Source organism: Orbicella franksi, chromosome 4 (assembly GCF_964199315.1).
Source record: "Orbicella franksi chromosome 4, jaOrbFran1.1, whole genome shotgun sequence".
In the NCBI taxonomy this organism is placed as follows: domain Eukaryota; kingdom Metazoa; phylum Cnidaria; class Anthozoa; order Scleractinia; family Merulinidae; genus Orbicella; species Orbicella franksi.
This window is the reverse complement of record NC_138148.1, coordinates 9,575,410-9,598,800: the sequence shown is the minus strand read 5'-3', so window position 1 is coordinate 9,598,800 and position 23,391 is coordinate 9,575,410. Positions and strand designations below refer to the sequence as shown.

Sequence of the window (23,391 nt, the reverse complement as noted above, 5' to 3'; positions counted from 1 at the left end):
CAGCTGATAGCACCTCTGGAAGGCGTTTCTGCACACTTTTCGAATGTGTATTGCACCATCCTGAAGGAGATGAGAGGAAATGAGATATCCAACCTTCCTGGGTAGACGTCACAAGAGCCGCTGGACCCATTCTCCTCAAACTCGGTCGTGAAACAAAATGGCGGTGTTTTGGAGCTATTTTCGAGATTTCGTTGTGGCACAGAAAATCGAGGATTTAACGGAATCCAAAAATTTTCTTCGCAGAACTATTTCAAATAATAAGTAGATTCGTTCTAGCGAAAAAAAATTTGGGGGGTTAGGTGCACTTTAATAGGCTACACTTTAGGTGGCACACCCATGAGTGTAGTGTAACTGAGAGATTCTAATGTCATGCCAGCAATAACATTAATAGGCTACACTTTAGGTGGCACACCCATGAATGTAGTGTAACTGAGAGATTCTAATGTCATGCCAGCAATAACGTTATTAGGCTACACTTTAGGTGGCACACCCATGAGTGTAGTGTAACTGAGAGATTCTAATGTCATGCCAGCAATAACATTGTTCGGCTGTTACAATATCAATTTGTCTCACCTAAAGGTAGTAAACTGTAACCGTGAAATATTTATATCAGTGCGTATGACAAGCAAGTATACTGATATTTATTACTCTTATTGAATCTTTCATCGTGAAATGTTGACCCCTTCTCTTAAGTTTTTAACAGCCATAACACTGAAGTCACATACTGGAAAAAGTTATACTCAAAAACAACTTATCTGATGAATGTAGAAAATGAGGTCGTATTATAGTCCATTAAAGCTAATGTAAAGTGGCGAATAAACCATCATCATCATATCGTTACACAACCAATCGAATAAAAATATTTATATTTTTTTAATTACAATTTAATGGCAAATACTACATGTACAACAATAATAGTAATGATAAAGTTTTAAAAAGCCATAAAAAAGCCATAAGGATGATCATTATACCAGAAAATAGAGGGCCCTGAACAGTCTAGCTTTAAACAAAAGTCGTGTTTAAATAAAAGATTGTTGTTGTTGTTGTCCATTAATGGGTAAATTCTGTCAAGTTAAAGGCCTTGAGTAAATTACGCCCAGCAAAGACAAACAAACAATTGAAAAACAAGTGGATCTCTGCGCGTTATTTTAAGCACTGAGGTGCTTTGTTAGAATTTTAACTGTCTCACAAAATCGGCAAGGCAAGGTCTCAAAGACGGTCTTTGAGCTGCTCTGACTCTGATAAAAACCGACGGTCTTAGAGGCAGCTTTAAGCATTTTTCATAAGAATTACACACCACTCGCGCCACTGTACAGCCGATCCTTCATTACATCTGAGGCTAAGTAACTTTGAGGCTGTGTTCAAAGGTGATTCTTTTTCTACTTAAGTTAGACGGAACTCGCTGCTACCTTGGGGCTTTTTCCAAAAGGTATGGGAACAGGGCAGCATGTATTTCTCTATGGGTGTATTAAACTCGTGAAAACAGTTTTTTAAAACATGAGATGAAATCCTTCGTGTTCCAGTTCAAATTTATGTCGCTGTCGTGGTTGCTGCCTTTTGGGTGGGCTCTTCATCAGGTAGACCATTCTTAGGGCCTGTTTACAAGGAGAGAGGGTTACCCTAGCACTCACACATTTTCTCTTGTTTTCTTCGTCGTCTTTACAAGGCAGCTAGCTAGGGTTAAACGAGTAGGCGGTTTACCCTATCTGTGTGCTAGGGTTACCCTGGCAGGCGGGCTAACTTTTTCCCTTGTAAACACTCCAGGTAGGGTTAACCCGCCTACCTGGGTTAACTTTCTACTTGTTTCCAGACCCTTTGAGTGTAATCGCGCATTAAGTTGTCCCGCGCTCGGGTTGTAGGGTTACACCAAATTTTTTCTTGTAAACCCGGGCTATCTTTTGCCCTCCAGCTAGGGTTAACACGCTTGCTGGAGTAGACCTCTCTCCCTGTAAACAGGCCCTTAAATATGTCTCGGTGTGCTGGTTAAGTTTTCAATTTTAATTTCAAGAAACGTTCCTTTTAACGTCCTCCTTTTAGTAATGTGATGAAGTTGTTGATTGAAGTAATTATAATTTGAAGAAAAGTTTCTGTTAGTTCCTGTTACTTGAGAAAAATTTTACAGGTTTTGTTTTAACACTGCGCAACATGACGTTTCTTAATGTTCATAGTAAGCGTTACACTGTACCTTCCCTTGTTGTATCGTCATCAGTTTGCCGCTCTTAATTGATAGGAAGAATAAATTATACTTTTGATCCTTGATTCCACTATTTTCTGGGGATGTGGGAGGGTTTCACCACTCTCGGTCGTTACTTTCGAAATTTTAAGGTCTGTTTTCGCAGCGCGTGCGAACACCTTGAAGTCATTGGTAGCCGTGCGAGGTCACTTAAAGTACTGACAAACTTTGCTTTTTGTACTAATTGATTCCTCACCCCGGGCCCTAACTTTTCCCGCGGCTATGTAATTGTGTGACATTTCTTCTCAATAGCGGAGGGCAAAAAGACTGTTCGGAGTATTAAGCTTAGATAACTAATTGTGGAGACTCAAATAAAGATAAATTTATAGATGAATTAGAGATTATTTATTTACAATCAAGATAAAGGTGTTTGTGACTATAAATGAAATTCATCAAGTAGTGCATATACACTCTTTCTTTTTTAAAGAATATATTTTATAAGAATATCGAGGCTGAAATTTGCGAAATTTAAAGAATATTTTAAGAATAAACCTGAGGCTGAAATTGTGAAAATAATACAATTTCATGCGTTGAAAATCTGTAAAAACAATACAATGATGTTTTTACTTAACTGTATAAAATTATTCCTTTCTCTAAACGGCAAAACTAGCCAACAAACGAAACACTCTTCACTAGCGATAGCCAAATGTTTAATGATGAGCGGTACATGTAATGTGTTTGTGCAGTAAAAAATATGTACAATGCAAAAGACATGAGCTAAACAGCAAAATTTTTCATGATAAATTCTTTCTTGTCGTATGACATGACATTTTGACCATACTGATTGCAATGAACGGCAATGGAGCACTTGTAATTGTTACGTAAATGTCATAAGTTAGGAATATTATAATAATATTTTCAGCCTAAAATCAGCAGAAAAATAGGAGTATTCAGCATGGGCCGGAAAAACAATATTCTTATGAAAAAAAGAAAGAGTGTGATGCGTTATTTTTTAGAAAATTGTTAAGTGTAGTTCGCTCCCAGATCATTTCGGCTTAATTCCAAGATCTGTTTTAGATTGATGAATCGAGCGTCCCTTTACTTCCGGACAAGCATCTCAATGCAAGCTCAGCGTTGATCGTGATGACTTTGATGGAGTAAGCAAGAAATGTTAGTCGGCCCTTGCGCGTCTCTTTACTTGAGCATGCGTTTGTAGGCTCCTGGTTATCTTTTAGTTCAGATCGTAAATCTTGGTTTGAGTAGAGAAGGAGAGGATGATTTCGTGTTGTGCATTAAATTCTGGTAATTCGTACATCATTTGCGCGAACACTTGTTTTATCAGGATTTCCGCCCTCGCCGTAGTTTCAACATTCGTTGCCCTTCCTCTCTCACGTCTTTTTTCCTTCCATGTTTTTCCCCACTGCTCACGTTCTTTTGGACATGATCTAATAATGCTTTTATTCCAGATTGTAGAGCGTCACGAATGACTCACACAGCACACTGCATTTAATTGCTCGTTGACATATGTAAGCCGGTGTGCGCCGCTGTTCGTCTCTGGTTTACTTTCAAAAATTAATATTTTTCTGACAGACGATCGTCGGCATAACAGATTATAACACCTCGTTGGTATCATAGGGTGAAGAAACCTGGAGCGCCCTAAGATAATGCTTAAATATTTCTTGTACTAAAAGTATAAGGAATTGTATGGAGCTCTCCGGGATACTTACAGTACAAGCCGTGTGCGTCTTCTCATGACTTGTACTCGTGCACTGTGATTTTATCTCACAGAACTTTGTGTGAGTTTTTCTGTCATGATTATAGAACACCTTAGAGCACGCTTCTTCGTGTTCTTCAGGACACGTGACTGTCTCTCCGTTATCGTCGCACTGATTCCAAGACGTTTCACTGTAGCACTTGTAGCACTTGAGGCTTGTTGCTATGAAAAATGGCGTGCAATAAATAAGTATACGAAGCAGAAACAGAGTAAAAACTGCAAGCACTGATTTGCTACAGATTTGAAGAAAGATCTGTCTTTCTCAAACTCATTAACAATTCATCAAGTCAAAACAAAGAAAATCAAAACCGTGAAGGAGGTTTGGATACCCGGTCTTAATTAGCACAGAATTTGATGATTTTACTTGTCTGTTTACTCCTTAGTTTTCCTTTCGATTGAGAAGATATATCAAATACTCGAGACAGTATTTCATCGGCTAACCAAACACCTTGAATTTCGTCAAAAATACTTCGATGCGCGTCGTATTTTCAACTCCCTTCTCGGTGTTTGGATATCCCGATGAAACACCGTCTCTCGTGTTTGATATATTACATCTGCAACCCCCAAAACGACTTACGAAGCTGCAGCTTGTTGGTGTAGTTCACACGGAGACCAGGAAAATATTGATGGCACGAATTCAAGCGGATGGTTGCTGTTCTTCCCTCCAATACCCAGAGGGGATAGATGTCCATCGTAGCTTAGCGTCAAATTAACTTTTAATTCCGTTTTCCAAGTTATAGATATGACTTAAATTTAAGTCCTGGATTAGCATTTGAATTAATTTTCCAACAACTTCGCCTTGCATTGGTAGAGCGAGGAAAGGGCACTGTAAGACCATAACGCGGCAATGTCGAGTCAGGCCAGTGTAGCAGTGCTGTGTTTATTTTTTTATTTTTTATTTTATTATTTTTTTTAATTTGGTCGAACAATTACAACAATTACAATTAAACTTACACTACAAATAAAAAAAAAAAACAGCCGTTTTATCAGTTGGATTCATGAAAGCAGCGTAGCTGAATAGACAGCCGTATTACGGACGGGAGTCCGCTCTCAGCGTAACGTTAATACAACAAAACTTCTTTAACACTTGTCCTTGCGACTGTCCCTGCACACTCTGTCATGGAACAGTGTTTTCGTTTACCGCGCAGATGAATTTCACTATGTCAGAAATGAGATCTTAATTATACATGAATTAATTTCGCGGTTAATTTAAGCAATGTACGTTGTTGTAAACGGATTGCGTTTTACGACGAAAAATAAAAATAAAACATGTCCTGCAACTGTCCTGCAATTGTAAAACAGCAAGACAATGGGAACGATTCTTTTCTTATTATTTTTTCTTTTTTCTCCCTGAATTTCTTATATACTTCACCTTGAAACCTTTTTTTAAAAAACGATGAAAGTTGCTCTTTACTTTCGCCAAACGAAAGCCTCTCCGTGTTCCAAGTCCTTACATAAATTATCATGATAAATCATCACTGTATCGAGAATAAGCTTACATGTGCTAAGTTCAATTTTTCTGATAATTATTTTCAGAAAATATTGGTTAGTTAACTCCATAGGATGTTTAAATATATCCATGTGGTACATTTCGTTCTACACTGAAAGTACAATGAAATCATTACCGTTGGATTAGTGTTGCGTGCAAGAATGAAATACGACGCTATAATTACTGTCTGGGGTAGAGTGACCTGCCTCAGGCAAATTTGATAGATTGCCGAGTCTAAATTTACTGTGATTGACTGGCTTCCGGTTGGATACGGAAAACATGTATGTTCAGAAATTAAATTATGTTGCATGTTGAGTAGCGTGAGCTTTGAATGTGGAACACTTCAAACTACAAAGACAATGTTAAATCGACAACAGAAGTGAACAAATTGAAAACTTGAGAATTTTTGTCGCATCATATGCGACATGATTTGGTTGCGAAATTTAAATAGTTTTAAACTTGCTCAGTTAATCCATTTTCCAGGAGAAATTTCTTATGTCTTTTAAAAATGTTACATCTTTTAGCATCGTGAAGTAGCCTACAGAAAATTAAATTGGTCGATATCTCGGCTGGTTGAAATGGTAGAACAACAAGACACTACGTAATGCTTTGGGAAAGTATCATGGCTCTTTATTGGAGATCGTTTCAGGGATAGTTCGTGGTCATGGATCGTGTGTGTTTCAACAGCAGTTTGTAATTCTGTTAATCTTGGTATGGCTCTCAACTTTGGTGTTCTGTTCCCGGTTTTGATGGACTTCTTCGACGAGACCAGAGAGAGAACAGGTTAGTGAAGTTAGTCTTGTAGCTGTGTAGTGGACAAGTGCGCGGTATTTGCATCCCGCCAGTCAATTTGTGCCGGTAGGGCTCAGTGCTGTTGATTTGTTTCTAATTAACGCCGTTAAAATCTACTGATTTAACCGTACGGTTTTAACCATAAGGTTTTTTCAATTTTTTAAACGACGATTTACTCTAAGGGGCTGAAACTTTCAGTAACTGTTCATTCATCTTCCGCGGAAATTTTGATATGTCAATTGTGTGTTGCCATGGCTTTCTTCGGTTTTCTTCATCAAATTGCAGAAATTCACAAATTTGTACATTTCATAAGCATACTGGCTAGATTTTATATTAATTTGTGCTATTTTTACACTTTTTAAGACAATAGTAAAATCCAAGATGGCGGATCCAAGATGGCAGGTCAAATGACGTCTTTGACGTAATATGACGTCATAACCAACAAAAATGGTATCAACTTGTTGAGCAAGCTTAGGGCTGGATGGTGAATGTAAATTTATTTCGCTGTGGTTTAACAGAACGAAAACCCAAAAAGGGGGGGGGGGGGCAGTTAACTAGGAACATTGACAAGTTCAAAATTAGACGGTCACACATTCAGCGGAGGACAAGTTTGAATTTAGACTGCAATCATTTAAGGTTACAGTAGCGCGTGCAGTTTAAGCTGTAGATACCTAAACCCCTATATCAAATTAAAGCTTATAGAGCTGGCTATCAAACTATATCAAGAATTTGAAATAAAATGAATTGTCGAATTTTTCACGACCACTAAATGCGAGCGCCCGAATCACGTTTCGAAAGCTATAAGTCAAAGCCAATTTCGTTTTTCGCCAATTTAATTTTTTCCTCGGTTTCATGACCCAAAGCGCTTAAAAAACGTGTCTGCGTTTTGGCATATTTAATCGCAGTAAAAAGTTACAGAACATTTTTGAAATAGGTTTAAAAAAATGTGGGGTGATCGTACAAAAATCGCTCTCGAAGAAAAAGCATTTCGAAATTAACAATTCCCAGACACGATTTTGTAGTTTGTATGTTAAACTAGCTACTGTCCAAATTTGAGGGCTATTGAACAAATTCTCTTTGAGTTATAACTCTTTAAAGTGTCTGCTTCAAGTGAGAAAATTTATTCGAGAAAACAGCACTAAGAAAAATCTTCTGCTTCGCAAACAAACTCCGCCCACAAACACCTTCAACTGGGTTCTCAGAAAACTGAGCCAATCAGTGTAGGGAAAGTTTACTACCGTTAACCTCCTGGTGGAATTTACGCGCGAATCTCTAAAAAACCCTTGTGTTTCGCAATGTGCTCAAGGCGCCGAAGGCGGAGAGATTTTCTGTAGCTCGGTTTTTCTTGAAGTTGGTTTGGCAAAATGGGGAAGGCTAAAAAGGATAAGAACGCTAGAGTGGCTGAGCGAAGAAAACAAACAAAAGAAAGCGCGGGAAGCAACTGTGTGTGGTCAACTGTGCATGGATGATATTTCAAATGGTCTCAATGAGTCCGACGATTCGTCGATATCGGACTCATCAGAAGAGTCTCTGTCAACATCTCTGTCATTGCTGTCAAGTTCCGAAATTTTTACAGAACCTTTCTTTTCTCTTACCACGAATATTTTGCCCGCCTTATACGATAGCTATAGCTTCATCCGCGTGACGAACTTTCGCTTCTTCACTCATTGATGTATTTTCATTCGTTCTTCGCTGTTTTCGCTTTTTCGAACTGGTCCATGTTTTTAACGTGGTCTATGTTTACTTATAACTTAGTAGAGTTACACCTAATACCAAAAATGCTGGGTAGTCAGAACAACAATGCTGATCGACTGAGTAGTCAATTCGTGATATCGATACAGGTAATTCCCGCGAAAATCGTCTCGGTTGATTGCATACGCGCCATAGGGCTGTCAATCAAGAGGTAAACTTTTACTTCCGGCGTAAACGTAAAGCCGCCATTTCTCCGCCAATGTTTAGCCTTTTTCAAAAATATTTTTCGGAAATATGAGATCATTCTTCGGCCACTACTTTGACCCAAAAATCCAAATTTGAAGAAAATTGCCGACCCGAAGGTATACTGTAACCTTAAATTTACATGAAAAACGCGGAACCAAGTGGCAGCCGGAAATACGTCTGTCTTCGCAGGCTATACCTCTCGTAAATTAAATCCCTTTTTTTATGTTCCTCAAGAGGGGACGCAAGTTATTCCCACTGTAAATATCTCCTCGTGACTGTATTAACAGAACTGCAATGATCTTGAAAAATACGCTCGCACTGTCGTCCTCAAAGCTTACATTGTGTTAAATGACAATGTTTGGTTATCAGACTCTCGCAATTTAAGTTCAAATGCGTTCAATTGAATCCTGCTACCTTGGATATTGTTCGATTGCTAACGGTACCGAATTTCATACTTTCACCGGCATATACCAGTTCTACCAGATAATAACTATGTACATTTGGCGTATGTCATGATAGCCATAGGACCCTCCGGTTTAATGACATTTCTAGAGTCCCAGTTAGTCACGACGGTGACCCCCTATTTTTTAACATTTCTGACATAAATAACTCATCATCTTACAGTGGTAAAAGTCTAAAAAAAATCAATGTTGGAAAATTTTCGCGCGAACGTCCTTAATGACATTGCTAGAGTCCAAGTTTCTCAGTACGTAGCCAACATTTTAAACGCTACTTATCGGTGGAATGGGCTCATTTTTATGAACGAGGGAGATAATAGATAAGTTGCAATATTTAGAGAGAAAACCACGTCACTCTTAGCTGGTTTTCATGCAGGTCATCTATCCTGGTCGAATTGGAATTTGAAGATGTTGGTTTCTGTGGAAGGAGGAAAACCGGAGAATCCAGAGAAAAATCGCCGGAGCAAGGCGAGAACCAATAACAAACTCAACCCACATATAGTACGGGCCGGAATCCTGAAACCGATCGACATCGGTAGGAGGTGAGCGCTCTCACCACTGCGCCATTCCTGCTCCTTTTGGACCCTATGCTAGGATGAGTGAAATACACGTTAATGAAAACTAGGCGTTTGTGCTAGAACTGCGCATTCTCGTCAAGGCTCCATCACGGCGCTCCATTCCAAAGTTTTGCCCCTCCTCAGTCTGAAACGCCTTTGATATTGTATCAGCAACCTTCTTCTCTTCGTCTTCTTCTACTTCCGAGGTCTGTGAGTGAACTTTAGACTTTCTCCAGTTGATGAAAATCATTATTACCGGTATCAGGAAAGCAGCAAACAGTACTCCTCCAGTCATGTAGAATGAGTAGATATAGCTCCCTGTGTGGTCAGCTATCAAGGCTGAAGAAAAGAAAAGAAAATATCTCAAGAAACGAGCTTGAAAGATCCCCAAAACAGGTTTCCTCAGAGTTTTACTGACAGAGTTTCTACTGTGGTATCCCACCATATTTCAAGAACCCTGGATTTCTAAAAAAAATTTCTGACCGAAAAGTATTCCTTCCCTTCAAGTTTGTTTCACTGCCATCACGATCGCCGAGTTTTATGAAATTTGCCTAGGGTTATAGTTCGGGGCTACATTGGAAGAGCTAAACGGCCTTTTGTCTTTTTCTACCGAACACACTGCGCTCAAAACGTACTGTATTTTCTGTGAGGACCTCAGGTCTGTGCTCCCCCTGGACAATTCTCGCACTCGGTTTGAAGTAACATTATTAACTCACCAGCAACTGGTCCACCAGCGGCCGCAGAAAACGAATACAACACATTGTTGATGCAGAAAGCGGCCGTTGTTCTCTTGCTGTCCACACACGTCAGTAGAATAAAACACTGGCTTGTTATGAAAATACCATCACTAAATCCATAAATGACACTGAAAACGATAAGGCTCCAGTATTTTGTGGTGAAGGGCAGCATAAATGCGGCGAGACCAGCTGTTACTAAGCATGATTGATAAACGTACACTGGATTAACTCTTTTGTTGTTGCACAGTTTTCCCGTCATCAGGCGCGCGACACATGACGCAAGGCCGATAAAAATGAACAGCCGAGAAGCTTTCTGCGCAGAGATTCCAATGTCTTCACAGTACTTGACCTAGATAAAAATTAACAATAACCTCTTAAGAAGTTCTTATTTAACAAAGTTTGGAAAGTGATCTTAAGTAAACGGAGACACTTTTCCCGTGCGCTCAGTCTAGTGTCCGAAAGTTTGACGGCCAAAAACGGCCATGAATTCGAAGTTGATTTAACAGCACAGAAATCTGTGTGGTGTCCCATTCGCGGTCCCAGAGATTTCGGTTTCTTTTTCATGCGCAAAAAGAGCTCCAGGTTAGGGAACGTATATTACCTTGCTGTTTGTTACATGACACTAAGGAGCCGGAAACTCTAGCGAATTTGTTTTCGAAGCAGTCGTTCTCCTACACCATGTATGCATACATACAGTTTCTTGTAAAAGCGAGACAAAGTGTAGCATGACCGTGGCTTAAAAAAAAAAATTTAACCCACATTTAACAATTAGATTTTGAGTTCGAGATTTCTACCATGCATAAAAATCGAAAGCGAATAACCTAATTATTTTAGGGTAAACTCGTCCTAACTGACAATAACAAGCTATTTGAAATTAACATACCAGGTTGATGTAAGGAATATACATCCCAAAACTGGCAAACGTGAGCGACGTCACAACAACGGTGTAAGCAGGAAAGCTCCACACACTGCAGTAAAGAGAGATGCCTGTCTTGTCAACTATTACTTCCTCTTTGTTGTTCTTTTCAGTGTTGAAGTTCTCCACTGTTGTTATTTCTTCTACATATGGATTGAAATTCAGACTCAAAATGCACACAAGGGCATACGTTGCTGCCATTATTCTGAAAGTGTTTCTCCATTCGAACGAGTGTAAGAGGACTTGAAGCAAAGGTCCGCTGTAGAGGACTCCTACACTCGCGCCTAACGAAACAACGCCAGTAGCTACGGACAACTTCTCTGTAAAATAATTAGCATTTACAAGAAAGCAAGGATTGTATATAAAGCAAGTTCCTAAACCGTACAAGGCGCTGTACGTGAAGTACATCACTGTGAAGCTCTGGACGAATGATGTCGACACCAGACCCGCAATGCACAGCGTGCCTCCCAAGAAACATGTGATGCGGCAACCAAAGTGATCGCACAGATAGCCTGCCAGCGGACTTGCAAACCATACCATGCCCAGACCGATTGAGCCGACAAAAGCTGAAAATAAAAACGTTTTTCAATCAATGATAGTAGCTACATTTTGCTTGCCAAAATTTTGGAATTTGGCGATATTTGCGATAAAGGGAAATGAATTTCAGTTTTAAACGCTGATCCTCAGTAAGAAACGGTTAGTCTCAGAGTCGATGTTATAGGTCGACAGAACTGGAGAAAAACAAAACAAAGAAAAGCATAACATACAACGGACTTGAGATGTTCAGTTGGGACGAACTGGACATAGGACAATGTTTTCTATACAGTTTGGTTCTTCTCTCTACTGTGTTAGGAGAATAGAGTTCTACATCAGGGTTTCGAACTTTTGTGATCACGGTATTTAAACTGTACTGTAGAGTCCACTTGCATCCTCTCAAAACAAAGTGGATTTTCGAGGGGCGAAGCTCAGCACTACTTTTCGAGTAAATTTTGCTGATTGTAGTGTGAAATCAAACCCGTCCTCGGCTAAATGTATGGCCCTGTAATTTTGAACCTGTCAATGTTCCTAAAAGGAAATGTTCAGCATTTTTTTTTAAATCAGTAGCTTTTAAGCGTCATTCAGAAACGAATCAACAGCACTGAACTCGACTACCGGCACATATGATACACTTGTACGACAGTACAATTTGCAAAGACTTCCCGCTTGTCGACAACACAGCTACAAGACTAACTTCACTAACCTGTTCTCTCTCTGGTCTCGTCAAAGTAGTCCATCAAAACTGGGAACAACACACCAAAGCTGAGAACCATGCCAAGATTAACAGAATTACAAACCGCTGCTGAAACACACACGATCCATGACCATGAACTATCCTTGAAACGTTTTCCCGTAAAGAACCATGATATTTCCCCAAAGCATTGCGTGGTGTCTCGTTCTTCTAACATTTCAATCAGCCGAGATTTCCACCAACTTATTTTGCTGTAGGCTTCTACGTTGCAAGGTTAAAAGATCCTATGAAGTCAACTACCATATATGCCCCTGGAAATAATTATAAGAAAAGTTAAAGTGCACCTAACCCTAAAACGAATCCACTTGTTATTTGAAGCATTTGGGCGAAAAAATTTTTGAATTTGGTTGAATCCTCGATTTTCTATGCCCTTTCAAAGTCGCGCCTGAAGTGTTACACGACCGCGTTTCAGGGAGTCTGGGGCGGCAGTTGCTGATGACGTCTACCCAGGAACCAAACACAATGGCGTCTCAGTCAGTTCTCTGTATTTGCTCGAGAAAATGGAAAACAAAACTAATCGTTCCAATTTATTTTGGGACTAAAACGTCCAAGTTTTGTTTCAGAATCATTTCTTTTTCGTCTCTGGAGTCAGAGTTAGGTTTCAATTCGGAAGACACCGAAATAAACTTCGATCGAGCACGTTCGACAACTGTGAACCCGCTACTTAGAGCTTTGAGAACAATTTGCAATATTTCAAGCGACGACGGGGAAGACTTCTTTGCGGACGAGCTGCTTGCATATTAGGAATGGAAAGCCAGATACGACGTGGAGGAGCAGGCAAACGAAAAGCAGGAAAAAAAAGTCAAGGACTGCTTTGGATGGTTATTTCGTCACCTAAACACTAGACTCCCACGCGTGTTTACAGCCCGTTTACATTTTTCCTTAGCGAGAATATAATTTTGTCAAGGTATGGTTGTTCTATTAAATCCAGTTTGTGTTTTACTTTCTGGAATGCTTCATGTTTATAAGAGCGACGTAAGTATTGCAGTTTTCGAGACTTGATGACCTCCAAAACACTGGCTTCGATCGATTGAAAATCGTAGAATTGTTTGGAACTGTATTTTTGAAGCTGTGGGAAGGCAAGGCGGAAGGAAACATTTCATACAATTACCGATTTCACATTGTCAAACGTTTTAAGTCGTAACTCCAAATAACCAACGTAAATTTTTCTCAAAGTTTGCAGTAAAATTCGTCGGATAAGCGAAAAGGATGTGTTCCCTAAGCGGTCCGCAGATAATGTTACGCGGTCATATTTTCGACACTATTGTATAGAATGTTTATCGCACTGCTGATTTCCAGATCTTCGAAAAACTCTGTGAGTGTAACAGTTTCGTTATCATGTAATTCTACAGGATTAATCTTCGACTTTTATCTAAATTGCAAGAGAAATAAGTGTTGGTTGGCGGCGTACAGTTGCGACCTATTTACACATCAGTATATTTGGTCGCAACGCTTCTTGATTGATCACTCAACTTTGCCGGCTATTTTACAAATACTGCGGGACTGGAAGATATAGGTTGTCGGTAGTATTTCGACAAACTGCTGGTTGGCTTTAAGCAGGAAATTTTGAAAATAGCATTTGATAGTCTGCGATACAAATTCCAGTGAGAGTTCTCCAATGGTTCTCACAGACTCAGTTCGCTTGTTTCGGTTCGACAAAATCAACCATCGTTTATGTCTTTACTGTTCCATTGACCGATCATCGCCAATAAATTGTACAGGATATCTTTTTTAGATCTGGGATATTGCTACAACAGCCGATAGCACTTCTGGAAGGCATTTCTGCGCACTTTTCGAATCTGTATTGCACCATCCTGAAGGAAATGAGAGGAAGTGACATATTCGACCTTCCTGGGTAGACGTCACAACAGCCGCTGGACCCATTCTCCTCAAACTCGGTCGTGAAACAAAATGGCGGTGTTTTGGGGCTATTTTCGAGATTTCGTCGGGGCACAGAAAATCGAGGATTTAACCGAATCCAAAAAATTTTTTCGCAGAAGTATTTCAAATAACATTTAGATTCATTTTAGCGGAAAAAAAAATTGGGGGCTAGGTGCACTTTAAACTTAGTACATGTAAGCATAAGCTCAATACAGTGGTGATGATAATTTATTTAAGCTTTGTTCTTTGTATTAATTAATCCATTTAAGTGACCGGACAATTATGAACAATAGATCCTATATAACTACTTGTTTGAAGCTACAAGCTGTTCACGATGTTATTAGTTTCAACTCAATTCAGGTTTTATTTTAGTTTCTTGTCTTTACGTATATTAAAATACAAAACACGTTCTAAAAGCAAATGGGATATTCTAAAACGCCGATATTTTGGCGATAATGAGCCACTTCAGTAACATTTTTACCAGGTGCGGTCAAAAGCGAAGTAAGGCTGGCAAGATTTCTAAAGAAGAAGTTAAATTGTGCAACAAAGTCACTTCATATGGTAAAATTTACCTCAAAGAGCATAATTTCTTTCAAACGCAGGTAAAAAGAAAAATTGCACTACACATGCTACGGTACATGGAAATTTCCATGTACCTTCCTGTTCTACACACGTTAAGGTCCATGGAAATTTCCATGTACCTTCCTGTACTACACATGTTAAGGTACATGGAAATTTCCATGTACCTTCCTACACCACACACGTTAAGGTACATGGAAACTTCCATGTACCTTCCTGTACTACACATGTTAAGGTACATGGCAATTTCCATGTACCTTCCTACACCACACACGTTAAGGTACATGGAAATTTCCATGTACCTTGCCATGTGTTTCGTTGCAAGGTACATGGAAACTCCTATGTACCTTGCCATGTGTTTTGTTGCGAGGTATAAGGAACTTTCCATGTACCTTGCCATGTGTTTCGTTACAAGGTACATGGAAATTTCCATGTACCTTGCCAGATGTTTCGTAGAAGAAGAAATTGACAGAGATTACCTCAATTATCGATAAATTTGCCAATCGCTTTTAAAATTGGCAAAATTAACAAAATTCGCGTTCTTTATGCCAAGAGAAAGCTGCCTCTTACAACCTTTTTACCAAAAAATAAATATTTAGGCTTACTTTTTACCATATTTGTTGCCTTCCTTGCAGAAAACTCCTCTTTTAAGCTGATTCTTGCAACTCATCTAGATCTTGGCAAAAATCTTAACTTTTCGTGACATTTTTACCATAGCTGTCTTCAAAGCTCCGATCCTGGTAAAGTTTTCAGTTATTTACCCATTTCTTACCAGCTAACATTTTCAATTTTCGTGGCAAAATTTAAGCACTTAATGCAAAATTGTGGCAAAATGTTTACCACTCTGGCAAAAAAGTAGCCGAAAAGGGCATTTAATAGCAGATTTGTTAACTTTATCTGGAAAAAATTAAGCCGATTTCCTTTATTTGTTTCAGAAATTGCGTTTTAGAATATCCCATTTGTTTTTAGAACTGTTACAACTAGTTCCAGAACTGGGGACAAGAGTTTGTCTTAAAAAGGAGAGCTGATAGGCTGGTAAACTTGCCGTACACAAAATACTGCGAAGGAGAGTTCCAGCTTTAGCTAATCAGTAGATTAAACTGCCTGCAGAGAATTATAGTAACATGGTTATTGATGACTTTGTAACGGAAATGATCGAAAGGGTTTATAGCTTAATGGTAGAGACTGAAAGAGTAAATCAGTCAGAATCTGGAGCAGGAATGCCTGGACGTGGAATGCGGAGAGGCCATCATTTGACAAACGTAAAGAGTAACTCTCATTGTTTATTAATTAAAGAAGATATCAAAGTGAAGGATATAAGCGTTATTGTATGCTTGGAATGCGTGTCAAAAATGCGGAAAGGAGAATGGCAACCGTTGCGGACTCAGGCATATCAGCTACAATGACATTAATGTGATAACAGGTTTTTGGGCCGCTTAAGTTGTTATCCTTGTTGCAACAATGCAGAGAGAAACACGCTTGCAGCGACGGAGTTTGTCAGACTCCTAGAGGTTTCGGGATCTGTTACAGCAAAACAAACCAACGGGAAGACAGAGAATACGCAGTTACTTGGGTCCAACGGTAGAGTTTAATCCAGTAACGCACTCAGAACGTGAAACATAACCAATACGGGATAGTGGTATCCGGCGTCCCACCACCGGGGGCGTAACCAGAATATAACCAGAATGTAACCAAAGAATATTTTACAGGCGGGATTATTTAAGCCGAAACATAATTCCTAGTGATTACGTAAAGCTACTAAAAAGTTTCTATATATTTGTTAGCGAAAGCGAAATTATAGAATAAGCTGAACGATATGATTTTCTCTCCTCACACTAAATAAAATTTTTCACGTTGTTATTGTAAAATATCTATGCGTCAGAACGTAGATTCGTTCGCATGCAGTTTACGAATTAATTCATGCCAAGAAGCGAATATTTAAGGAGTTTGCCGGTTAGGAGTTGTCAGTCAACGATATCTCCGATTTTGATACCTTCATTGTGGAAATTTTGCGAAAGAATTGCGTGAAATTGCGTGAAAAAATAAGGGTATCCTTACTGAAAACTGATCCCATCGGATCAGCTAGTCAGTCATACAAGTAGACAAATATTTGAATTATACGCCGTTGATTTCTGTGGATGATATTTCCTTGTTTTTTTTGTTAATAAGACAAGTACCAACCTGCTAAATCAATAGAAGGTTTCTTTCGTGACTATTCACGTTTAAGGTCAAATAGTCTAGCCTCGGTAATCGAACAAAGACTAGACGATAGCTCCGAAAATCCCGCTTACTCGCTTCGTTTCAACTTCAGGACCAACTTTACCATAATTAGGTCTGTCATGAGGCATCTCCGAACAGTAGCCGGAAAAGCAAACCGGTACCTGTCACCGAAAGTTAATTCTTACCAAACGAAAACTTAACAGTCCTAACAGCTAAATCTCAGAAGTCTACAGACAATCTCAGAACGCACAGACCACTAATATATGCTGAACTTGGTATCGCACACTGATTACGTAATTTCATCGAAAAGACCAGGCGGGTCGTTTCTCGAAGGTCCCGAAAGGTTTTCCCACCCCAAAAAGCCGTAACAAAATCTTAAACCTTTTGACTAGAGAACTGTTTTATACATATGTTCTTAATACGAACAGAGGTTCTCTTCATACAAGAAATTTCAGGCGTGTACACCTCTCTGTCTTTAAATACCGATTAACTAAAAATGGCGCTTTTCGGGCCCGAAAAGATTGCGGGGCTTTCGAGAAACAGGCCCCGGATGACACTCGAGAGAATCAAATGAGACTTACCTTCAGTCTGTTTGCGCGCTAATACATCATTGAGCAGTATAGTCAGTACAGTATATGCATAACCAATAAAGCACGCTGTTGGCAATAAAGATTGGTCGAAGATCAAAAGTTGTGATCACTGACACTTTGACAGTTTGGAATGCAATTAGTTGTGCCCACAAGTGGTCATCAGTGATTGGGTTAGTTGGGGTCAGTGATTTTCAAAGAAATTTCCGTTCCGGTTCAAACCTTGTAGACTTGAGATAGAAAGCCAAATTCGTGGGTGTTCTTGCTTGTATATGTTTCGATGACTCTAAAGCGCCAATTCATAATTCAAATATGTCTACCCTCGAGGGTAGACATATCTTCTTTCCGCAATGAAACAAAAAAACAATTGTTCAAAATTTCTTACATACTTCATGAACAGGCCGATAGTCAGCCAATTTCCGGCGATTTTGCAGTTTCAGCCCTAATATTGCGTCGCATCCATGTTGAATTACAATGTTATGCAAATAGGAATAGAGCTAACCGTGCAATTAAAGGGCTACTGGGTTGAATCATAGTTACTAGAGGGCAATGGTTATGAGACTCGACAAAGTTCTTTGTTGAATGTTTTTGTTCTCTTTTTTGGCCTTGAACGTGCACAAAACAAGATATTTGTTTACCACTGACCGAGGAACTAACCAATATGTTTGTGATTACGTAACTAATGTTTTGATTACGTAACTCATGCATCACGGTGTATGAACGCAAAACAAAAGATTGTGCACGGTCGTGGACCTCTCAACATAAATCTTGGCATCTTTGTTTGCTCCTTTGATGTTTACCGGGCTTCACAACCGTTTCCCTCTACCAACTATGGTTGATTTGCATACACTTACAATCAAACCAAGTGACGCGTACCCCTCAAGATTACGTAATGAATTGATTATTCAAATATTGAACTCTCTCGCTCGTTCCAAGAATACGGCTAACTGGTTCCGAATTCAAAAAGTCAATTCATTGTTGCATTCCCGAAATGACTAGTGGGTTCCATATTCTAATAATCAATTCATTTATGTATTCTTGAAACGACTAGCAGGTTCAATATTCAAATAACCAATTCATTGATGTAATCTTGAGGGGTACGCTTCACTTGGTTTGACAGTAATGAATTAATGTTTGTGAAAACAGAGTGTTTTTTTGCGATCCGCCATCTTGCTGCGGCAAGCTAAGTAAGGTCTGTAGCATTGGTAAAATACGTAGGATTTAAATTGTTTTGAAACACGAGATTTCACGTCTGGAGTGACTGTTGTGCTTTATCAGGTATGGGACAAATTCGAGCTCATTTATAGAAACACGTCAGATATTTTTGTACATAAGCAACGTGTAAACAAAGGGTGTAGGCTTAAACAGGACCTGATGAAGTTCAACGCCATGTCTGTTGAGTCGAGTTGAGACAACAGAGAAGGCACTTTCTTGAAAAGATTTTAGAGGTGAGCCAGTGATGGAACAAAGAAGTGCCCACTTCACCATTCCACTAATCACACTTTACAAAATGCAATAAGGTTTAAGGGAATGTTGAGAAGCGAGAAGGAGAAAGTTTTAGAGGGACACAAACTCTGTTTATCAGTGTTGCCTATTACGTGGACACCGTCTGAATAAAGTAGGAATTGATGCACAATTGAGAACTGTGGCATGCGTCATACCCTCGTACATGAAGTCTACTTTTAGTTTGAGCCACACGCAATGTTATCTATTGAACGGCTGTACTTGGATACATTTGAGTAAAGCCAATAACCATTTACAAGGTAATCAGTGCACTACGAAGCTCACCAATCTGAAATACATTACAACCCTGTTAGTCAGGCCACGATGGGCGCGGCTGGCCTGCCAAACTGTCGTTGGTATAAATAATAATGATGCTGATGATGATGATGATGATGATGATGAAGAAGAAGAAGAAGAAGAAGAAGATGATGATGATAAATAATAATCTTTAATGAGGAGGCCTACATCACCGATTGATTAACAGAAGGGTCCTCAATTAAGATTAATCTAAACTAATATTTAACTATGCAGCACTAAAAATATAAACGTATTAATAGATAAAAACAAAAGGAGACAACATTAAAAAAAACTATGCATTATGCTTACTACATTAACCCTTTGGATACCAAACTTTAGCCAAAAAATACCGTTTTTAACCGTTTAGTCAGGTTTTTTAGCTGCCATGACGCTAAATAAGCCTAAGTTTTGCTAAGAAAACTTTTTTTTTTACTAAATTAAAAGGAGAGATTTTTCGAGGATTAGGCACAAAATTGAGCAAAATTTCAATTCCGGGCATGCGCAAAAAGCCAAAATTTGGACTTGGGTTTGGAAGTTTTTTTTTTTTTATTTTTTTATTTGCCATTAACCGTTCTCAATTTTGTTTGTTGCCCCTTTCCTTTCTGTCTTTCTCGGCCCTTTTACACTGGCTACCTTTTGCGTGGTATGTTCTTTCTGGCTGCCGTGAAAAGTTGGATGTTAATCACGGGCGAAGCCTAGAAATGGACCTTGATCAATCATTGGCGTAATGGACCATTTTACCACCGTTTTTGCACCAAAACTGATAACGTTGTTTTTCGATTTGCGACGTCGGAATGTCGTCGATATCTAAACCTGACCATTGTGCGGAAAGGCCTAGCCTAGTACTACTATCTGCTTATCAAAATTGGTGACGTCACAAGTGGTACAAAGAGCACGACCATTAAGTGGCCGTATATGGCCACTTGGGCGTCAAAGGGTTACCACAAATTTAAGTGCGGCTTTCGAAAGACCACCCTTAAATGCCGCTATTGTTGGCGATTCTCTGAGCCTAATGTCTAAGGAGTTCCATTTATCTGCAGCAACATTTAGAGTAGTCCAGTGTCCCCATCTTCTATGAAGAAAGTAATACAAATTGACATTGAATTTGGGCGAAGAAAAGTGCACGTGGGAACTTTCGTCTCAAACTCCCAAATCGTAACTCCAACTCGACACTTGCAACTCGCTTGTCAAATCGGAACTATTTAATACTTTATTAACAAAGCAACTAAGAAAATTGGAATAGTTCAAGAGAGTTATAGTAATATTCAAATCGAGCCTCCATCAAGTTCCCTTGATGCGTTGAAATCCTCTTCCAGCGATAGAGACACCAACAACAACACAGCACATGCAACCAGCAGGATCCCGCTGATCGCCGTAGCTGAGCCAGCGTTACACAGGTCATGCGTGCAACAATGAACCTCGCACTCTCCGTTATGAGACTCCGCAGCTTTACATACTGGGTTACTTGTACTCGTGCACTGTGATTTTATCTCACAGAACTTTGTGTGAGTTTTTCTGCCATGAAGCTCATGATTATAGAACACCTTAGAGAACGCTTCTTCGTGTTCTTCAGGACACGTGACTGTCTCTCCATTATCGTCGCACTGATTCCAAGACGTTTCACTGTAGCACTTGTAGCACTTGAGGCTTGTTGCTATGGAGAAATGGCGTGCAATAAATAAGTATACGAAGCAGAAACAGAGTGAAACTAATTAATAACTCATCAAGTCAAAACAAAGAAAATCAAAACCGTGAAGGAGGTTTGGATACCCGGTCTTAATTAGCATAGAATTTGATGATTTTACTTGTCTGTTTACTCCCTAGTTTTTCTTTCGATTGAGAAGATATATCAAACACTCGAGGTAGTGTTTCATCAGCTATCCAAAGACCTCGAATTTCGTCAAAAATACTCCGCTGCGCGTCCTATTTTCAACTCCCTTCTCGGTGTTTGGATATCCCGATGAAACACCGTCTCTCTTATTTGATATATTGCATCTGCAATTCCCAAAACGGTTTTTGAAGGTGTAGCTTGTTAGCGTAGTTGACAGGGAGTCCAGGAAAATATTGATGGCATGAATTCAAGCGGATGGTTGCTATTTTTCCCTCCACCTCCCAGACGGGATAGTAGTCCATCGTAACTTAGCGTCAACTTTTAATTCCGTTTTACAAGTTATAGATATGACTTCTGTTAATTAATGTTTTTCTTTCAGTTCAATTTTTTAATTTGACTGATCTCGATACGCGGAAAACTTACCGAAATTTAAATTAGAGCGAATAACCCATTTTAAGTTTGAAAAGTAAAAAAAAAATTGAGGTGGTTAAATTTAAGTCCTGGATTAACATTTGAATTAATTTTCCAACAACTTCGCCCTGCATTGGTTGAGCGAGGAAAGGGCACTGAAGAACATAACACAACAATGTCGAGTCAGGTCAGTGTAGCAGCGTTGTGTTTATGTTTTTTATTTTTATTTTATTGTTATTAATTTGCTCGAACAGTTACAACAATTACAATTAAACTTACACTACAGATCAAAAAAGAAAAGAAAAAAAACATTATATATAGTCTACACATTACATACTTGTGTTGTGTTTATGAGAAAATAATTCACTGTTTCACAACGTCTCCCTCCAGTAGAAGAGTGTGCGAACGATTACCGGTATATTGAATTAGCAGTCTGACCTGCGATGAATGTATTAGCTGTCTAGGCTTCTAGTGTAAGAACTGATGTTTACAAAATCTTGGTGTATGACGACTGGCTGCAATAACGCCATTCAGCTAGTTTTGATTTCTAATCGTTAGGGGCCAGAAGGGCTAAAATGGAAAATGGGATTTCCCTTTTTTTCACTGGGAAAATGGGATTTGGGTCCCTGGGACTGGGAATCACAAACGAAAAAGTCGGAAATAGGATGGGATTTGGGTAAAAAAAAAATAGGCTGGGAAAAGGGATTAAGCCAAACTGTTGGCTGCGAAATGAGATTTATACCCCGTACCTCCTTCATTATGTTTGCAGTTTTACAACCCAACAGATGCATACAGCCGTTTTATCAGCTGGATCAAAGCAGCGTAGCTGAAGAGACACCCGTATTAACGTTAATACAACGAAACTTCTTTAGCACACTCTGTCATGGAACAGTGTTTTCGTTTACCACGCAGATGAATTTCACTGTCAGAAAAGAGATCTTAATTATACATGAATTAATTTCGCGTTTAATTTAAGCAATTGTACGTTGTTGTAAACGGATTACGTTTTACGATGAAAAAGGAAAATAAAATAGGTCCTGCAACTGTCCTGCAATTGAAACATAGCAAGACAATGGAAACGATTTTTTTCTTATTGTTTCTTCTTTTTTCTCCGTGAATTTCTTATATTCTTCACCTTGAAACCTGTTTTTTTAATAAACGATGAGAGTTGTTCTTTACTTTCGCTAAACGAAAGCCTCTCCGTGTTCCAAGTCCTTACATAAATTATCATGATAAATCATCAAGGTATCGAGAATAAGCTTACATGTGCTAAATTCAATTTTTCTGATAATTATTTTCAGGAACTATCGGGTAGTTAACTCCATAGGATGTTTAAATATATCCATGTGGTACATTTCGTTCTACATGGAAAGTACAATGAAATCATTACCGTTGGATCAGTGTTGCGTGCAAGAATGAAATACGACGCTATAAACTACTGTCTCGGGTAGATTGACCTGCCTCAGGCAAATTTGATAGATTGCCGAGTCTAAATTTACTGTGATTGACTGGCTTGCGGTTGGATATGGAAAACATGCATGTTCAGAAGTTGAATTATGTTGCATGTTGAGTAGCGTGAGCTTTGAATGTGGAACACTTCAAACTACAAAGACAATGTTAAATCGACAACAGAAGTGAACAAATTGAAAACTTGAGGATTTTTGTCGCATCATATGCGACATGATTTGGTTGCGAAATTTAAATAGTTTTAAACTTGCTCAGTTAATCCAGTTTCCAGGAGAAATTTCTTATGTCTTTTAAAAATGTTACATCTTTTAGCATTGTGACGTAGCCTACAGAAAATTAAATTGGTCGATATCTCGGCTGGTTGAAATGGCAGAACAACAAGACACTACGTAATGCTTTGGGAAGTATCATGGCTCATTACCGGAGAACGTTTCGGGGATAGTTCGTGGTCATGGATCGTGTGTGTTTCAACAGCAGTTTGTAATTCTGTTAA

General features: G+C 39.0%; 2 protein-coding genes across 2 annotated transcripts in view; both read right to left on the bottom strand.

Moving 5' to 3' along the window:
- The window catches only part of LOC145483332 (monocarboxylate transporter 10-like), a 117,942-nt gene that overhangs the window by 59,096 nt on the left and 35,455 nt on the right, over positions 1–23,391 (bottom strand). The window lies entirely within an intron of this gene.
- Positions 6,460–15,007, bottom strand: LOC145483350 (monocarboxylate transporter 10-like). The gene is made up of 4 exons (XM_081461852.1): positions 12,075–15,007; positions 10,802–11,400; positions 9,898–10,267; positions 6,460–9,520 (listed from the first exon to the last, which is right to left on the bottom strand). Exons 1-4 carry the CDS (start codon positions 12,277–12,279, stop codon positions 9,246–9,248), a joined length of 1,449 nt encoding a protein of 482 aa, XP_081317978.1. The 5' UTR covers positions 12,280–15,007; the 3' UTR covers positions 6,460–9,245.